This window comes from Aspergillus eucalypticola (genome assembly GCF_003184535.1).
Source record: "Aspergillus eucalypticola CBS 122712 chromosome Unknown BO83scaffold_19, whole genome shotgun sequence".
In the NCBI taxonomy this organism is placed as follows: domain Eukaryota; kingdom Fungi; phylum Ascomycota; class Eurotiomycetes; order Eurotiales; family Aspergillaceae; genus Aspergillus; species Aspergillus eucalypticola.
In genome coordinates this window covers 512,414-530,646 of record NW_020290293.1, presented here as the reverse complement: position 1 = coordinate 530,646, position 18,233 = coordinate 512,414, and the positions used below count along the sequence as shown (strand labels likewise).

The 18,233-nt window shown below is 47.6% G+C and overlaps 9 protein-coding genes across 9 annotated transcripts; 4 read left to right on the top strand and 5 right to left on the bottom strand.

Moving 5' to 3' along the window:
- Nucleotides 1-625: 625 nt before the first annotated feature.
- On the top strand, nt 626-1,597 carry BO83DRAFT_428980 (uncharacterized protein; the record flags this gene model as incomplete). Its single annotated transcript, XM_025535430.1, has 1 exon — nt 626-1,597. One exon carries the CDS (start codon nt 626-628, stop codon nt 1,595-1,597), a length of 972 nt encoding a protein of 323 aa, XP_025386242.1.
- A 2,300-nt stretch (nt 1,598-3,897) lies between these two features.
- BO83DRAFT_390659 (uncharacterized protein) lies at nt 3,898-4,659 on the top strand (the record flags this gene model as incomplete). The annotated part of the gene is made up of 1 exon (XM_025532868.1): nt 3,898-4,659. One exon carries the CDS (start codon nt 3,898-3,900, stop codon nt 4,657-4,659), a length of 762 nt encoding a protein of 253 aa, XP_025386241.1.
- A 734-nt stretch (nt 4,660-5,393) lies between these two features.
- BO83DRAFT_380048 (urate oxidase) lies at nt 5,394-6,769 on the bottom strand. Its single transcript, XM_025531657.1, has 3 exons — nt 6,594-6,769; nt 5,885-6,531; nt 5,394-5,809 (listed from the first exon to the last, which is right to left on the bottom strand). Exons 1-3 carry the CDS (start codon nt 6,728-6,730, stop codon nt 5,673-5,675), a joined length of 921 nt encoding a protein of 306 aa, XP_025386240.1. The 5' UTR covers nt 6,731-6,769; the 3' UTR covers nt 5,394-5,672.
- Nucleotides 6,770-7,302: 533 nt separating this feature from the next.
- Nucleotides 7,303-9,280, bottom strand: BO83DRAFT_390657 (FAD binding domain-containing protein; the record flags this gene model as incomplete). Its single annotated transcript, XM_025532867.1, has 3 exons — nt 7,303-8,849; nt 8,898-9,050; nt 9,109-9,280. 3 exons carry the CDS (start codon nt 9,278-9,280, stop codon nt 7,303-7,305), a joined length of 1,872 nt encoding a protein of 623 aa, XP_025386239.1.
- A 108-nt stretch (nt 9,281-9,388) lies between these two features.
- Nucleotides 9,389-10,528, bottom strand: BO83DRAFT_400541 (uncharacterized protein; the record flags this gene model as incomplete). Its single annotated transcript, XM_025533405.1, has 5 exons — nt 9,389-9,451; nt 9,476-9,629; nt 9,717-9,948; nt 10,142-10,407; nt 10,479-10,528. 5 exons carry the CDS (start codon nt 10,526-10,528, stop codon nt 9,389-9,391), a joined length of 765 nt encoding a protein of 254 aa, XP_025386238.1.
- An 838-nt stretch (nt 10,529-11,366) lies between these two features.
- Nucleotides 11,367-12,706, bottom strand: BO83DRAFT_409663 (DSD1 family PLP-dependent enzyme). The gene has a single exon (XM_025534155.1). It carries the CDS (start codon nt 12,500-12,502, stop codon nt 11,396-11,398), a length of 1,107 nt encoding a protein of 368 aa, XP_025386237.1. The 5' UTR covers nt 12,503-12,706; the 3' UTR covers nt 11,367-11,395.
- A 965-nt stretch (nt 12,707-13,671) lies between these two features.
- Nucleotides 13,672-14,325, bottom strand: BO83DRAFT_400539 (uncharacterized protein; the record flags this gene model as incomplete). Its single annotated transcript, XM_025533404.1, has 5 exons — nt 13,672-13,821; nt 13,880-13,918; nt 13,975-13,992; nt 14,058-14,126; nt 14,206-14,325. The coding sequence occupies 5 exons, from the start codon at nt 14,323-14,325 to the stop codon at nt 13,672-13,674; spliced, it is 396 nt and encodes a 131-aa protein (XP_025386236.1).
- A 1,044-nt stretch (nt 14,326-15,369) lies between these two features.
- On the top strand, nt 15,370-16,715 carry BO83DRAFT_449015 (LLM class flavin-dependent oxidoreductase). Its single transcript, XM_025536728.1, has one exon. The coding sequence runs from the start codon at nt 15,511-15,513 to the stop codon at nt 16,609-16,611; it is 1,101 nt and encodes a 366-aa protein (XP_025386235.1). The 5' UTR covers nt 15,370-15,510; the 3' UTR covers nt 16,612-16,715.
- A 483-nt stretch (nt 16,716-17,198) lies between these two features.
- Nucleotides 17,199-18,149, top strand: BO83DRAFT_438993 (uncharacterized protein). Its single transcript, XM_025536140.1, has 2 exons — nt 17,199-17,620; nt 17,730-18,149. The coding sequence occupies exons 1-2, from the start codon at nt 17,250-17,252 to the stop codon at nt 17,992-17,994; spliced, it is 636 nt and encodes a 211-aa protein (XP_025386234.1). The 5' UTR covers nt 17,199-17,249; the 3' UTR covers nt 17,995-18,149.
- The last annotated feature ends 84 nt before the right edge of the window (nt 18,150-18,233 follow it).

Here is an 18,233-nt window from a genome sequence, read left to right as displayed (position 1 = left end):
TTCTCGGCGGTGGAATATCCAAAACAGCTTATAGAGACAGTCTATGTCCTTGAACAAGAGATGCTCAGGGGATGTACTCCATTGGTTTCGATGAGTGTGCCATAACACATGATAGAGAGGGCCCGAATTGTTGAGGCTGACATTAGGATGCTCTCTCTTGCTCGTGGTTACCGACTGTGTTGCCGTTGATTTGTTAGGACAGTGCATTCTAGTAGAACTGGTTGTATCAACATGAATGGAGCATGGAGCCGAGCGTCAACTCTAATGCTGTATACGGAATTGGAGGCGGAGCCGAGCAACGATCCCAGTACCTGGAGAAAGGAGGTGGAGCCGAGTCTGGGGAAACCAATGGGCTAAAGTCGATTATACTACGTATTCTACGTACTTATCAACGTTATACTTCTCAATATTTAGTAGCCTGCGTCATTCATTTTGTATAAAAGGATATAAAAGCCTGGACTCCTTGGGGTTTCTTTCCTTGTCAAGAACACTTTTACCCATCAGTTCCATACAGCATTTGACCTAAAGCCACTTTACTCAGTTGAATTAGCAACGCAAAATGCGCATTCCAGGCCTTTCCAATATACTTCACTTATCAATTGGCCTCTCAATGGCAGTGTTCATGATGGGCGGCGCATCTTTACCGCATCACCCTGATACTGCTGTTCTTCCCAGAAGCACTTCAAATTCCTGCTCCCGAGCATGTATGACGGCCATCATCACTCAAGTTTTGGACTCCATGGTGGCCCACGACCCGTCAACCCTGCCACTGGCAACGGTCTACAAGGCGACTGAGAATTCGCACCCAGCGGCGCTGAAAATGATGACCTCGTGGCGCACTATCGTCAATGTTGCACCACCCAGCCTGCTGGCAATTGATACCAAGCAGGGTACTGGATACTTCGCCCTAGATGTCAGTGAGGGCAACAATGAAGTCCTATCGATTCTTCGCGGGCGCATCAAGGTGGTCAATCAAAAGATTACTGAGCTCGAGCTGTTTATCAACCGAAGTCGCGGCGACCACGGCTTCTCCTACAATTCTACTCAGCTTGTGCCAAATTATGCCACTTTAATGTTGCCACCGGCTGATCGGAAGAAGGATAGCCGGGCCTCTCTCGAGGCTCTAAGCGAGGCTCTATTTTCGTCATCAAAAAACCTATCAGTTACCATCAGTGACACATGCCAGTTCACTGAATTAGGCTGGAAGGTTGTCGATACTGGAGTGTACGGAAACGGCACGACCGAGCCCATTGGCTGTAGTTGGCCTGATGACCATCCTACCGATGACAGCGCACGTGTGAACCTGGTTATTGACGAGGAACTGGGCTTTATTGTCACGAGTGGCATTATCCCTGGCAAGGTCTACCCCTACAATGCGAATGTTTCTGCCTTCATCCCAAACAGAATGACTGCTGCACAGGAAGCCCAAGACGTGTGGTTCGCGGAGATGAAGACTAAAGCAACTCTACCCCTGCTGTCTCCCACGAACGCCACAGGCGAAACTCTCGAAGTGCTCCAGTTCTATAACGGAAAACTCCAGGCCATGCAGGTCAATGTGTATCTGAGCGGCCCGGATATGTCAACTGCTTGGTTGTAGTGGACATGAGGATATGTCGCACGAGAGAATATGTCCAAAGTCATACTCACAAAGACATGGCTGGCGGAAGTTTTGATCGGCGTGCAAAATTATTATCTAAACATTATTTTTCCCAGTATTTGGGCTTTTTGATATTCCGGTCAAACTAGGGCCAGAATGAATGATTAATCAATCAATTAACATTCTATTAACCTGATGCAGCCCAGCTAGTGGCGTAATGGCTATGTAGGCGCTTCCTTCGGCGGAAGCACGAGTGATCCGAACGCCAGCCCAAGCGCATGAAACAGTAAATACAAAGGAGAGCGGCGTATTGCCATGTAAAACCAGCCCAAAAACAATACCAAAGCGCCCGCAATGCCCACAATCCCACAATATATCTCTTAATTATCCTTCATAATTGCCTGCTGCTTCCTCTGTATCTCCATCTCAGCCATCCCTCTCCGGTATCCACATTTTCCTGCTTCGGTCTCCATTGTTGACGTTCATCGTCGACTGGCGTGTTAACGTGTTGGATATATTCCTCCAAGGCCTCTCGGTAGGCTTGGCGTTCCTAATACCCATCGTCCAAGCCAGGCACCACCTGCCGCACTAACACGGCAGTTATTAGTATTATCATTAATACTATACAGATAAATTTTAAGAACTATCCGATGCTTTCAAGCCAACTTTCCACGTTTTCTCTCTCTGATTTCTATTATTTTACCATATCTGATTCCAGATCATCGCACCCTTCTTCATCAGTACTTTCCAAGCCCAGCCAAGAATGTTGGTATATAGGTCTTTCGCTGCAAGAATATCCTGTCGATCTTAGCCATCTGAATACCATACGAGTGGTTCCTTCCGAAAGCGATTGTGAATAGAAATCGTAGTCATAATCGTCAAGCTCAGCCGAAGTCCTATTAGCTCGGTAATTTGATGTTTAGCCAGAGGAAGGGTTAACAGTTATTTATCAAAATCCAATCCCAGTATTTGTTCCCAATACCATAAGCACATAGTGTATAATATCGGACTAGAAGCTCTGTATTTTGAAAGTTTGTAAACCTAAGAGGTCCCCATAACCAGATTAGAGGCCGTTCATGTTACTTTACCCCAGGTGTATAAAATTGTTGTGTGCACAGTAGAAGCGGAGGGTGAAAAGTGACTGATCATGAGAAAACAAGATCGGCTTATTTGGCAGAAGGGATGAACAGTGGAGGGTTCAACGCAGAATGGTCAGGTATGCCCGGGGTTCTGCTCAAGATCAAAGAGATGTCAAACTTGTTCAATTAAACCAGGATATAAGGCAGTATTTACAGCATGAGGTACGTAATAGAAGATTATAAGAGGAAATCAAGAACATCCGAGATAATGGAAGGAGTTTGCGAGATTCATGGGATTCTTGTTGCTTTTCAGTCTGATGCGATTGTTGATGATCGGCATCAATAATTGATATGTGGGTTGAATATACTGTTTCCATCAAAGAAAGTAATAAATAGATTAGAGAGTCAAGAAAGGCCCAAAAGCTAGGAAGCATCCGCATTAAAGTAAATACTACATAGGCCTGAATCCTGGAGATGCATGCTTAAACACGCGCTCGCATTATATACTAAATACCAGCATAACCTAGTCATTTCTTCAACACCTTAAGACTTTGGCCCTCTTCCACAGCACCCATAGCCAAACCATCTACTCCTGTCGAGCAGTGATCGCAACAGAGGGTGACTCATCCTAGCAGAAAGTTTTCAGCCAGTCCCTCTAGATATTGCGCCCGTGGCTGGAACAATACAATGTATAGTAAGCGCCCATGAGAATGTAGGGAACAGTGGGAGGATCGGAAAGTGGGGTTTGGTGAGTGGAAAGATTGAAAACGCGGAATCCGAGCCAATCCATATAACATTTTACCAGCTAATCCCTGTCCAGCCCATCTTGACAGGGATTATCGAAGAACAAATCCAATCCTTCGATTATTGCGGTCCAAATTTGAATTCATATTAATTTTTAGCTTTTCTAAGCACTCTTGAAATTATTATTGGGCCAAGAGTATACCTGGGAAAACATCTGGGGTAGTTCCTAAGCACCTATCAAAGAGAATTCTACATCAGACAACTACAAATTTCTCATGGTCCGCGTATTGTACCTTCAGCCAAGAACATGATGTCCTGTTTGGTATATAAAGAAAGGAATGCCACCAGTGATTAAGAACATTGATTTCGGATGTAGAAGACAATCTTACTATTCTTCCGTTTCTTACTTATCCATTACTATCAGAACTTTGACAGCATCCTTATTTGTATACCATAGCGGCCCAAGTTAGCCTCATGATGTACTTACAACATAATCCCCCTCCGCTGCCTATCATCAATCAAGGACAGTCACCACAGAATACACGAAGTGATAGTTACAGGGCTGATGATATCAACAATGTGGGCCACTGGGCTGGATTCAACCTCACCTCTAAACAACAACAATTTGGGCCCCTTTTAGCTGCCGCAGGGATTCCAGATGAACCATTTCAACCTTCTCCTCCGCGGCCTATAAACTCGGAAGCTGCAGTCCGATCCCGTATTGACGCCTATTTAACCAACCGGATTATACGTGCCCTTCGCTGCGGATTCTCGCATTTGCAGACTACTCAACAGCTGGCCAATCTCACAGTTGTGAAATACGATGTTGGTCAGATGGCTGCAACTCCTAGTGGCTTCATTCCCGACTTCGCCTTCTTTGATCCAGATCTTGATCCCAGAACCAGGCCGAACCGCGTTCCGGGTGACGCTAAACCTTCGTATAAATGGTCCTTTGCCCTGAAGAACCATCTAAAGCCCAGTTCACGCGATGAATTCAAGCAGGCCTTATCCCAAGTCAATTATTACATGAAGCTACATCATGCACGCTACGGCTTTATTATAACAGATCGGGAACTTGTCGCTATCCGAAGGCTCGATGAGGATGGAAATTTGGAGCTCTCGACGCCCATTCCTTGGACAGCGAAGGGTACTGCTTCAGAGCCGAGACTAACAGTGTTACTTGGGGTCTGGTATTTGGGAATGCTCGCGGCAAATAACCAGGTCTGGTATCTCCATTGATTGCATGTTTGGAAAGCAGATGGAGCTTAACAATCTTTCTTCAATATTGTGACTTGTTGATGTTCTGTTGATGTTCTACCCGAGACCAGGTCAGGCAAGGTGCAGACTACTTACGACTCCGAGTCTACCACCTACCGGTCCTAGGCCGTGTTGACGTCAAGAAAGCCCCTATTTTCTCTTGAAAATTTAGTTTCTGAGGAGCTTCACATTGAGAATTTTTCCTGATTTACCATGATTGGAACTTCTTCTCCCCATCTTCTTATCTTAGATCTTTCTCCCCCCTTTTTCTTTCCCTCCCCAAAAGGCGGGGAAAGAGGCATTTAACATGCCAATGGCTAATCAACTTAATCAACTTTTCAATTCTGTAATACGATACTTGATCTATCACATGACTAAACTCTCTCAGTATGTTTCTAAATTCAGCTAGACATAGATGAAAATGATAAAAGCCGTTTAAGTTAAGTCAGATGTGCTATGGTCACGTGGGGCTCGATTATTCGTCATAAATCATCGCATGTTGTCAAGTTGTTGGAAACGCTAGGCATGAATGCGAAACGACAGATAACATACACTCCCGAGACATTCCACGACGAAAACCCCTCAAGTTTAAACATAGCTATTTATAGGAAAAACTGAATACCCTGCTAGAGACTATTAAGTCGTATAAGAAGGCTTCTGGTACACCGGCGCGGGCTAAGGGCTGTTCTGTAACTTGATCTTTAAGAGGGTTGAGAGCAATACACTAAGACTTGCCTTGGCTCAGCCGTCTCAGATCCTAGATTTTAATTACAAGTAACTGGCACGATACCTATACCCCATAACCTGTGGTCGCATGCACGTATAAACGGCATGGAAGCAGATGTTGGTAGGTCGAGTAGGAAGACACGTATGTTACAAAAGATTGCACAAGGTGGGGCTCATAGGTTGCTCGTAAATACATATACGCAACACTCAATCAAGCTCCAGCTCTCTCTATCACCCCAGCTCTTCATATATATCTTCCCCAAAGCTGATCAAAGCTTCGCAGATCTGCTCTTATCGAGGGTAGGACGGGTTAATGTCCCCTTGATAAGGCCATTTGGTGCCGATTGCGGCAAATATACCTCTGCGTCTTTGTCTGTGTTCCGGATGCCCTTGTGCCAGCTCAGGTCTATCAGCATTCAATGTTAGTATGCCAGAAGGAAGCAGTATGCAGTAAAGACGCTGAAACATTACGGAAGCTTACCTATCTCCACATAGTGTTTATTAGGCCAAGAATACTCCACAGCATCAGAGAGAGGAACGCAGTCCAAGAACCTCTCAGCCATCTTATACAGTGTCGCCTGCGCGCTCATGCTATTATCTTCCGCAAACGCCTTGAAGGATGCGTCTCTCGCCTTTGCAAACGCCTCAACGAAATGCGAGACATTCGCTTTAACGTCCGCAACATCTTCGAAGTGCTTCCATCTCCACTTGATATCAACATCACTGCTCAGAATACGATCCCATGTCTCCGGCAACGTTGTGTATTCGTCTTTGATGTATCCCCAGAACTCAGACCTGGTGCTCTTCAAAACACTGAGGCCAAAGATAGCCGACGTGATATCGATGCCTGAAGCCTTGGAAACATCCACGCGGATCTGCCGTTTGACGCTCCCGTCCTCGAAGAATGAATGTGGGTGTGGCTCGTTCTCGATGGTCATTCGTTCCCAGGTATGGCAGATAATGTCGATGTGGGCTGTATGGATGTGATTGTATTGGGTGATAAAGTGTTTCCCGAGGATGGAGCCGTATAGTTCCGGAGGGTGGACGGGGTTATGTTTGGCGACGATGTAGCATGTGTTCTTGATTGCGTCTGTAGTGACAAGGACGCTGTTGTCTTCCTTGGTGTAACTTATTGCTCGATTGTTAGTTGGAATTTTTGATATCGTGAAATATCGTGACGAGTGTCTCACGAAGATTCTATGTCTCCCTCCAGCAAGACGCAGACCGTCAGTTCGTATACTGTTTGCACACCCGTTCCTGCATCACGATGGACCTTGTATAGTCGAACGTTGTCTTTGCCATATTGTGCATCGGATAGGCCGTACATGTTGAAGGTTTAGTTTTTAAAAAAAATACTTGTTCCAAGACGAGATGGTACGGTTCGAGAAACGCGATCTGAGTTGTTGATATATCACTGAGGCACTTCCTTGCTGTCTGTGCTGCAGTCGGACACCTCCGACGTCCGGAGAGGCCTGAACTCACGGATGGTGCCGCTATCACTTCAATGAATAAGCTCCAGACCGTCGGATAAGGCAATATACAGGGGTACTGATAGCGATGTAATGTGATGCGCCATTTTTGAAGACCTATGATAGATGTCATTCTCTCAATAACTATAGTGCGCCTTCTCTCGAGATAGGTGGTCTTATACCCATAAGTACCGAGCAAATACAGTCTACCTTTTCCCCTTTAGTTAGAAATCGGATAAAGACCCCGGTCTGGTGAGTTACGCCACAGGGACTTAATTATCTACAATGGAATTCACTACCGAGCAACAATAGATCCACAGATAGCCACGACTTTGATATTGAACCTGTGTTGTAGGATATTAAGCTGGCCGTTACCTGCATCTCACAGAAATGCGTTTTTCCCTTCCCTTTCAGTGGCTTGTCGTGACCACTAAATGCGCCGGTGCATGAAGCCATCGAAATAAGACGTCACATCCTCAACATTATCCAAGCCAGTGACAAGTCCAATATAGCCATCTGGTCTCACCACCACCAAAGCACCAGAGTCTTCAGGGACACCGAGCTGGCTTTTTGCAGCTCCAGAAAAGTCAGAATATACGTTCATGGGCCATTTCGAGGAAAATGGAGCAGGGATGTCTCCCAATTGAGTATCCAGGTGATTCTGTGAATGAATCAGGAAAAGATCAAGAACATATGCCTTGTTGGTGAATGGAACTGAGTCCGTTGTGATGTCCTCATGACGGAAACGTTGCATAAGTTCCAGTGGCAGACAATTGAAGAGACTCATTGGCGAATGAGGTGAGTCGAAAGCATTTCCGAGATTCTGCAGGGTGGGCGAAGCTAGGTCATTGCCGGCAAAAATGAAGAGATGGAATCTGCCGTTGGATGGCATGATGTCGAGCATGCGAACATGATTGCCGTCGATGTGTCGGATCAGATCGATAGGTAAGAGACGCTTGCCCGGCGTGAGCGGCTCCACTGCTTGGTTGTTGATGGAAGTCCGGACATCGCGGTTAACAAGTAAGTTTGGAGGGTACACATACCCACACCCGCTTGTGAAACCATGTCCCATTTCCCATGTCTCGCGGAGGTTCTGACTGTCAAGTTTATCCTTTTGTCCAAATTGACGGGCAAACAAGGCGTCGAATTCAATAAGCTGTTGGGCAACCCAAAGTCTTTCTTGTTCGTACGTTTCAAGCAAAGATGCCTTTGCAATACCTTTCATGACCAGTGCCAGTTTCCATGTGAGGTTGTATGCGTCTGAAATGCTGACGTTCATTCCTTGTCCTGCTTTAGGACTATGTGTGTGACATGCATCTCCAAGGAGGAAAACTCGCTTGGTCGGATCACTGAAATTATGGACAACTCGCTGGGCAACGCGATACTGGCTAATCCAAACGATGTCTGTGATATTCATCTTGTAAGGATGAATGACCTTGCTGATGTGGGACTGGACGGTCTGGGTGAGTTTGAAAGCACAGTTTCCAGTAAGGGCATCTTGTGCCAAAGCTCCGTTTGCATTTAGGCGCTCCTGACTTTTCTCATCCACCTGCAGGAAAATCCGGAGTCCCTCATCCTTGCGAGGGATCAACATGCAGCCACCATCTGGAGTTCGGATGGCACAACGTCTTCTGTAATCGGGAAAGTTCGTATCAACATAAACGTCCGCGACAGCCCAAACGTCCTCGCCGCCCTGCGAGGATGATTGCACACCGGTAGCACGGCGTGTAGCGCTTCGCGCCCCATCGGTACCTAAGATATACTTCGTCTGCCATGCTTCGATGGCCCCGCTAGCATTATTCTTGATGTACGCTGTGAGTGGCCATTCGGGCTCTGGGCTGTGTTCATAATGAACAAGTTCCATGAATCGCTGGACCTTTTGCCCCTTGCTGTTCAAGTACTGTTCAAATACATCTTCCGTCATGCCTTGGTCGGTATTAAAAAGGTACTGGTACGGCGTGGCTTTTGAAAAGTCAGCTATGTCGGATGTCGCATAACCGCCTCACCGTCTGCGGAAGAACTTACCATGGACCACCTCAGCGCCGGTGAAGTTACTGACTAGGGCGCCCGAGCTATCACGCATCCAAAAAGAAGTTTCGGTAAGACGATGTCCTCTCTTGTCAAGATCATGAAGTAGATTCATCGTCTGCAGGATCTCTTGGGTTCGAGGTTGGAATGCTTGGTGGTATGATCAGCTTTCTCGTCAAGTCAACAAGAAGGAAATTTATTGGCGTACCACTTGCATGCCCAGTTTGTGTTCTCGTGGCCCTTTTGTCAATCAGGCAAAAATCGATGCCGTATCTTTGCAACGTTGCCGCGGCCATGCATCCAGCGGGACCAGCGCCAACAATAAGAACATCCGTCCTCTGCGACTTGAAGGCGCCAAATTGATACGTTTCAATAGTCATGGTGAGATAACGTTGATGAACGAAGCTGTTTGGGTTTTCAAGTGAGAATGCCAAAGAGACTTAACGGCCTGGCATGAGGGGCTGTATGCCGTGGATTTCTCATCCCCTTTATACCTCCACCGATGTGATATTTGGCCCCAGTTGAAGCCTCATGATGCACCTCAAGGTGCACTACCAAAAGTACATCAATAGCACCGTCATCATCACAAGAGGTCTGGTCTTTTCAGAGTCATCCTTCCATGAATGCCGAATTGTCTGACGAATTTTCGCACGCGCTAATGCACATTGCCACTGATATTCAACGAATCTAGAATCCGGTTCCGGTCTGTAAATCGAGCTGAACGGGCCACTGTTTCGAATACGGCCGTGCGAATAATCCTTTGGCATCATTGTTGAGCCGCTCAGCTGTGAGGAAGGATGCTCATTCGTATCCTACTATGATGACGGACGCGGAGACCAACATCCTAGGAATAGCGTGAACTTGCAAACAGGAATTGGGTTTCGCACACGAATTTGCCTCGCCACTCGTTGTTCAATGCATTCAGTTGAGAGTCGGAGATGACTTGAATGGCCTGGGTGAGAGCCATCAGCGGAAAGACCGAAGGATGCGAAGGAATGAATGGGGGCCGCTTTGTTAGTCTTCATGCCGTCAGCCAGTTTATATGAGGCTAGACACACAATGTAACACTGCTAGGCCGTTCTCGGGGTCAGGCCCGACGATCGAATCCTTCAACTCGTCATGGATGCAAAATCAACAGAAACGTGAAAGGAGTGTGTTGGTGTCTTTCAAAACAAGTCAAAAGTGCTGGCATGAAGTGTCTGCGGCCTGCACACGAAGTGTATCCTGAAAAGCTATTTAACATTGGTCCCAGAAGAGCCCTGAAGTCTGATCATGAGGGCACTCGGTGCAGCTCTCCACCGACCCATGTCTAGTGGACGCCCTGGCTGTTTCGGCATGATCCACAGCGGAAGCAGTGGGCCAGGATCTGACATCTGACTGTGCCCTGGTCCACCCCGCACGTCTGCCGTGAAGAATCGAGTAATCAAGCATAATCAAGCACTCAACCGTTAGATCTGAGGCTGTCGGCGGTCGCCGTTCCCCGTATGCCTGGAGAAGACATCTTGATCTACGCTAACAGATTTATCGCGAGGAGGAAGGATCTACATGGCGGAAGACGGGAGACGGGAAGTGAGAGACCCCTCCGCAGGACCGTTCAGGGTGTCAATGGTCTTCCCCGCAAGGTCCATTGCAAAGGCCAGTGGTTCATCAAGAGTCTGAGTTTCTACTTGCATCGGTAGTGGTCACCAGCTATCGGTCAACTCCGTCAAATCAAGGAATATTAGGGACGGTGGCTGCCAAAGTCTCACATATCCGCAGAAGACATGGATTAAAGTGGAAGAATGAGAACGTATGAGTCAGTCACTCTATGCCCCAAGCAAGTCAGCTTGATTGCATATACTGGTGATAAATGATAAGAGTTATCTACTGGGGAAGAGATAACATTGGTAATTGTTCATGTTCTGGTTACCAAATCCACTTTTAGTAGTGGGGGCTGAAATGAATGGTATTGCAACAGCTGGAAGAAAGATAAGACCCACTCCGATGCCAAGGAAATACCTTCATTGTATTTCCCATTCCCCGCATTGATCAAAAGCATGTCCTAAAGAAGGAATGTTGAATTATCAGCCAGTATCTTAACTATACTCTAAAGTCACACCTCGAACTCTACTCTTGATATCTTTCTCTAATTCAACGTGAGCCTGACGGGAATCCACTTCTGAATGGGTTGCAGATATTGTTCTTGGCATGCAGGCACATTATTGCGAGAATCATGGTTTTCCCTACGAGAAAGCGGCTCTCTTCGAGTTAGTGATCTGTTCTACTGCCAGGTTAAATTACGCTATGTTGCACTAAATGAAAGACTCTGTGGCGGGCCAACTACGGTAGCAAGTCTGTGCTTTTAACGCGTTCGGCACATACAACTCCAAATCATGCATACTTACTCTTAATCTAAACCTGGAAGTGTACTCGATAGTATTACGATGCGGCATGCAGAGGTACTTAATTGAAGATTTGTATTCGGTTGGTAGTAAAATCTATCCCAAGAACGCTATCTATTGAACCTTCCCTCTAGCATCCACGGACCAGATCTCCTCAATGACTCCACCCCGATGAGCATAATAGAAGTCATGCAAATTGATCGTCGGATCAATGTGACTCGGGACCATCTCCACCCTATCCCCAACTCTCAGATCCGGAGTCCCCTCGTCCCAACTCAGCGCACCATGCTCATCACCCAAATTCTGATGAGTATATCTGGAATCCTTGCACTCTGCCAACCCACTATCCGTAGTCAACGACTTCAATCCAGCATCAATCGTAACCTGTCTTTCCCCTTGCCGACTGACAACCGTCGACAGTATCGTCAAACTGTTCGAATACCCCCTTCCAATCGCATTCCGGTAATCTGTGTCCATAAATATGAACGACCCCGGCTGCAACTCCGTCACCCCGGGCACAGAGGCACAGAACTCCACCGTTCCCGTCCCACCTCCAGTAACCACATCGATTTGGAAGCCTTCCTTGCGCAGCGCCTCCGCCGTTTCCGTCAATATCTTCATTGATGCCAAACATTCCTGTCGTCTTTCCTCATAACTATGCATATGCTGCACATGTCCCTCATACCCCTGCACTCCGATCAACCTCAAATGCTTCAGCCCAGCCAGATGTCCCGCCAGCGCCAATGCCGCCTTCGCATCAGCCACGCCCGTACGGTGCAGCCCCACATCCAAATCAATCAACACCGCCAAGGGCGTCGTTATTCCTTCCCGCTCCAATGCCTCATTAATGGCCGTAGCCCCGACTTCACTATCGACCACGGTACGCAATCGCCCCGGGTGTTTCTTCACCAATTCAACGAGTCGCTGGACTTTCGGTGCGCCGATGATCTCGCATGTAATCAGAATGTCGTCGAACCCGGCGGCTGTGATGGCCTCGGCTTCTGAGACCTTAGCAACGCAGCAGCCTTTGGCACCCGCGGCGACGAGCCTCTTTGCTAGGGCAGCGCACTTGGTGGTTTTGAGGTGCGGACGAATGTTCAGTCCTGTGGGGAGGAGGGCGGAGAAGAGTTTCTGGATGTTGGATTCCATCAAGTCGAGATCGACGATCATTGAGGGGGTATCCAGGCTCGAGAGCCGATCGCCGATTCGGGGAGTATACATGATTTGCGTTTCAGAGGGGAGGTGAGTAGCGGGAAGGTGAGTGATGAGAGCGTATATTGGTGAAGAAAGAGCGTGGGAATGGGCTTTTAAAAGAGGGGATGGTGCCCCTCCTTGGCGATGAATGTTCAGGCCGTGCGCCCTTGCAGATGGAGATAGGCCGAGATCCGAGAGCGATAAGCAGGACCATCCCAACTTATCTCCAACCCTCACCATCTTCGAACATATTTAGTGATGATACGCCCAATTTTATGTCACAATTTGAATTGATGTTCTTCCTGGATCCCGGAAAATTGACTACCAACGAAGACTTTGTGGTAGGAAGAAAGAACAAACAAACATGCGGAGGGATGTGTTCCCCGCACGCAGGCGATCATTGCTATTTCGGGACCAGCGCAACACCCCTCACGTCTCTACTGAACATACCCCCTTGACCGACTTCTCTAGATCCCACTTACGCTTGTCAAAGCTGTCACAAAAAAGAAACAGCCTTAATAGTGTAGATCTATGGTACTTCCCTGAGAATACTCAATCTCCACCATCAGTCGCACTATCCTCGTCAACACCACCACCACCACTAACAATAACCAGAAGAAATAATGGTTAGGAAGGTGTCTGGAAAACGATCTCGCCCTATGATCCATCATGTTTGTGTATTGCAATATGAATCCATTCATGTTCATGTTTTCTAGCCGATCTCGGTCCCGATATAAGATACTAGCTGTTCCATCCATTATCTTGCTACTACAGACAATTAGTGCTCCCTACCTGCCTGTTCCTAGCGTCCCCCTCAGGAAGAGAATCAGGTATGACCGGAATTAACTACTGCACAGTCCTGTGCACAGGTCGAATCTAGCAATGTGGTAGATCGTCTGCGAATTCTTATGCTCTCGTCTGGTCAATTTGACGCTCCCCCATCATCGTTCATTTCCAGACGACTTCAATAACGGACCTTGCTTATTTTTCTTTGAATTCTCATTTAGTCGTTTAGTCGTGCCCTGCGAATTGCGGCCCTTGTAAGTGGAGGAGTGTTGTAAGTATAGTTTCGAAATGGGACCATTGAGAAGAGGTGATGTGTTATCCGTACGCACATGTCATCTTAATAAAAAAACAATAGCACTATGGCCGTTGAATCGAGTACACATATCCCTGGATAAAACTCTCTACTGTCATTACTGTTCCTGCTGCTGTTCCTGCTGTTCTTGCAGTTCCGAATGCTCCTGCGCTTGCTGCTGGTGCTGATGCTGCTGGTTGTGATTGTGGTGATCTTGGTGATGGCGGGCTTGGTAGTGCTGACTCTGGCGCTGATACTGCTGACGGTGCTGCCGTAACAATAATCAGGTTTATGGCCATCCAATGTATCGAATGCAGAGTACTAACACGGTAGTGGCGGCGCTGAAGTCTCTGTCGCCATTCGACCTAATCGTACAAGTTATTTTCCTGCATTATATGTTTTTCTTTCATATTTAGCTAACCGCAACGCGTCTGGCTCCCTGTAAGAAGTGAGCTTGGTAAAATCCACAGAATTAGAGTAAAAGGTAGTATGGATGAAACATACCAGTATTTCTATCCCGCGGTATAGGTAGCAGGTCGCGATTAAATGGCCCCTGTGGCCACAGAACCGGCACTGCATTTCAAGCCTTGTTAGCATACTGATAGAAGACTGGAATGTATGAATCTCATTTTTGATAAGATAGAACACACACTCTTCTGGGCCTCCAGCCACCGCGTCCGCCACGGTCACGGTCACTACTGCGACCGCTTCGACGGCCATTTCCATGTTCTTCGTGAGAGGTAGAAGCTCTAGTGTTGCTATCCGATGGCATGATGTTTACCGGAACTTCTATGTATCAATTTAGAGGAGAACTAATCTCTGGAAAAAATGCGACTATTTGAAGGGAAGATGAGATTGTGCGTCGGGAAACTTTGATTGAGCCAGGACAACTACCTTCACTGAACAAAACTATCAAACGGGGACTACTCGTAAGAATCGTCTACATTGGGTCTAGATGCAATGCAGTCACATTGTAAGGACGGTCTTTCCATATGTGGTGCTGAAAGAAGGAAAGAAGGAAGGAAAGAAAAGGAAAAGAAACCGAAATCGAAAGTGAAAACCGAAGACAATAATTACTCTTTCCTTCTCTTTTTTTTTTTTTTTTTTTTTTTTTTTTTTTTTTTTTCTTTCCTCGACTCAATATGCCCTAAGTCTCTAACATCAGTGTGGCTAAGCTGCTATAGAAACTCACATATACAACACTTCACCTCTAGTAGTAATCACGTACCATTTCATCTGGATAGAAGCCTTAATGTCATCTGGCTTCAGATCGATGATGTAGACTCATACCCAGTGCAGCTGAGCTATCCATATGGCCATGACCTCGAACAAATATGATCCACAAGCGTAAGTCCCGGTAAGTGCCATAGATAGTCATCTCGAGTAAACAAAGATGTATACTCTTTGCCTATAATGATTGCGTGATTGGCCACTATCCTGCACAGCAACTGCTGATGGTGGGAATTGTAAGCATTACTCACACATCAAAATCGAGGGATTATTTATAATCAGTAAAACATAACACAGCGTCCGGTATCTCCGGTTTCAGATAGAACCAGCCAATAACGCTTAGTGGTGTGGCTTAATAAACATTTGATTGTCGAGCTTAGACTTTCGATAGGGGATGTATGTGCGCGCCGATGGCCCGATCCCTCACAGCACGTCCAGTCAGAAGAGCCTGCCAAATGGTGTCAATCATCTATCCTGGGTTGCATAATGGTATCCCAGAATGACGACTTCTACAACCTCATCTGTCCACTCGGATGTGTGAAACTGCCGACCGTTATCGGCCATGTAAGGCGTGATCGCCTAGTGTCTCGCGTCATCTCAGAGCACCGCAGCGCATCCCATGCGGGGTTCAGGGCAAAAAGTACAGCCCCTCCGAAGATTATAAATGCTATGCTCATCCTGATCAGTGCAGCCATGTCAATGCATAGACTATAGATCATCTTTCACCATGCCTACTGAATTCATCAGCCTTACCTTCCCCAACGCCTCGACTGAGGTCGCGCCTATCCCCAACGCCTCTATTGACCCCGACTACCTCGTCCGATATGCACGATCCCTAGACGATTATGGCTTCAACTATACCCTCGTGCCATACGATTCGTCTTCCTACGACCCCTTCACCATCGGAGCCACCATTGCGTCGGTGACCAAGAACCTCAAGATCATCATCGCCCTCCGCCCCAACACCCTCTACCCCACCGTCGCCGCCAAAGCCCTGGCTACCCTAGACCAGCTCAGTCGGGGACGCGCCGTAGTCCACCTTATCGCCGGCGGCAGCGATGCCGAGCAAGCCAAAGAAGGTGATTTCCTCACCAAATCCCAACGCTACGGCCGACTAGAAGAATACATCCGCATTCTCCGTCGAGCCTGGGAATCCGATGAGCCCTTCGACTGGGAGAGTGAATACTACACCTTCAAGCAATTCAGCAACCGTGTCCGTCCTGCCAACCCCAACGGGACCATTCCCGTCTCGGTGGGTGGCTCCTCCGATGAAGCATACCGCGTAGGCGGCTCACTAGCCGACATCTTCGGTCTCTGGGGCGAACCGCTCAAGGAAACCAAGGAACAGATCGATCGGATCTATGCCGAGGCCGAACGCGCCGGTCGTGCACCGGACGATCGCCCCCGTATCTGGGTGACTTTCCGTCCTATTATTGCCGAGACGGATGAGCTGGCCTGGGCTAAGGCGTATCAGACGCTCGATAAGTTGAAGGAGCATCGCGCTAACGGACAGGGTAAGGCGCCGCCCAATGCTCCGCCGCCGCAAAATGTTGGGTCCCAGCGTCTGTTGGATATTGCGGCGCGTGGGGAGGTCCAGGACCGCGCGCTCTGGTATCCCACTGTCACGGCGACGAATGCGCGCGGAGCTTCCACAGCTTTGGTCGGATCGCCGCAGACTATCTCTGATTCGATTTTGGATTATGTGGATCTGGGCGCCGAATTGATCTCTATCCGCGGGTATGACAATCTCAATGATGCGATTGATTATGGGCGGTATGTGCTGCCTAAGGTGCGTGGGGAGTTGAAGGCGAGGGAGAATGGGAACTGAGGTTGTTGAAAGATGTATCTAAGCTTCACTCTGCAGGTAGTCTGGAGAGTATGGATAATGGATAGTAACTGTCAGATAAAGTTGATAGAAATTGATCGAAAGGGTATGCTTTCCCCACCTGACTGAAGCCGTATGCGTTAGTAGATAAGGCACACAATGCATCAAACTGGTAAATGGCTACGGTGAGAAAAACTGGTAACGAAAAAGAAAGGTAGGAAAAGTAAAGACTTCAACAAAAGCAAACATATCACTACACAAGAGAATATATAGGCCTGATCGAGTCGATGACCACAAGTTATCGAGCATTTTGACAAACAGAAAGGGGAAGGAGAATTTATATAAATGTAGGTCTTAACAAATCAAACCAAAGGACTTAAATACATACATGTCCAGGCATCCAAACTCACCACCTGAAAAGCAACGCCAAGAACTGCACCACGCTGCATCTTGAGCACGATAAGCTTTCCTCCAGCCAGCGGAGCAGCAAATAATATCTCACCACGCGACCGTCTGGATAGTACCCGATCGCTCCACCCGTTCAAGCCACCTCTCTCCCCATCAAAACAATCTCATCTTCTCTCTATCCTCTCAACCTCACCCATCATCACCAAGAAAATACTCCCGCAAAAACAAAGACCATGCGATCCCCAAGCGACCCTCTCCTCGCCTCCGAGGCCCAGCCACTCCCTCCAGGCCAGATCTATCTCCCCGACGACGAGGAAAACACACCATCCACCGAGCCCCTCATTGCACGCTGCCGCCGGTCGGCCCGCAACTACCTCTCCTCCCGATTTGGTCACTACCTCGTCCTCTTCCTTGTCTCTGTAGATGTTGCCTGTGTTTTTGCGGATTTTTTGATTGAAATCCACGTCTGCGAATTGGAGAAGAAGTACAAGCATGTGCCTTCTGGGTGGGAAGATGCTCAGGAGGCGCTGAGTATTACGGGGTTGGTGTTTTCGTGTCTGTTCATGCTTGAATTGGTGGTCGCTGTGGGGAGTTTTGGGATGAGGTAGGTCTTTTTCCATACTTTTTCCTACACTTTCGTCACTTCACAGAGCTAGAGTAGTTGGGTTGCTCGGGGTATGAGGTATTGCAGCTAGCTCACGATACTATCGCAGTTACTTCTCATCCAAGTTCCATATTTTCGATTCAGCGGTTATTATTGTCGCGTTCGCCATTGATGTGGCCATGAGAGGGTTGGTTGAAGAACTGGGTTCCTTGGTCGTGGTTCTGCGGTTGTGGCGCGTGTTTAAGATTATTGAGGAGTTGGAGTCCGCTAGTGCGGATTCTTTGGAGGAGTATGAGCGGGAAATTGATCGGTTGAAGGAGGAGAACTACCTGCTTCGTCGCAGGGCGGAGTTTGGGGGTGATGGGGTGAATTGAGCTTGGCATGGTGTTATACTACCCAGGTATGTATATGTGTGTAAGATGTGGGGTACGCTGGCTGGTGAGCTGAGTGGATAATTAGAAGTGTCTTTTAGATGGTTTGTGGTGTGCAGTAGGGGTTTGATATGCATGGGAGATTTCGGGTATATAGTCCTTGGTCATTGTTTGGAGATCTTCTGGTAGCGGTTCGAACATAGACAGTGATCTGGAGGCGATTCGAGCGTCCAATTTCTTAT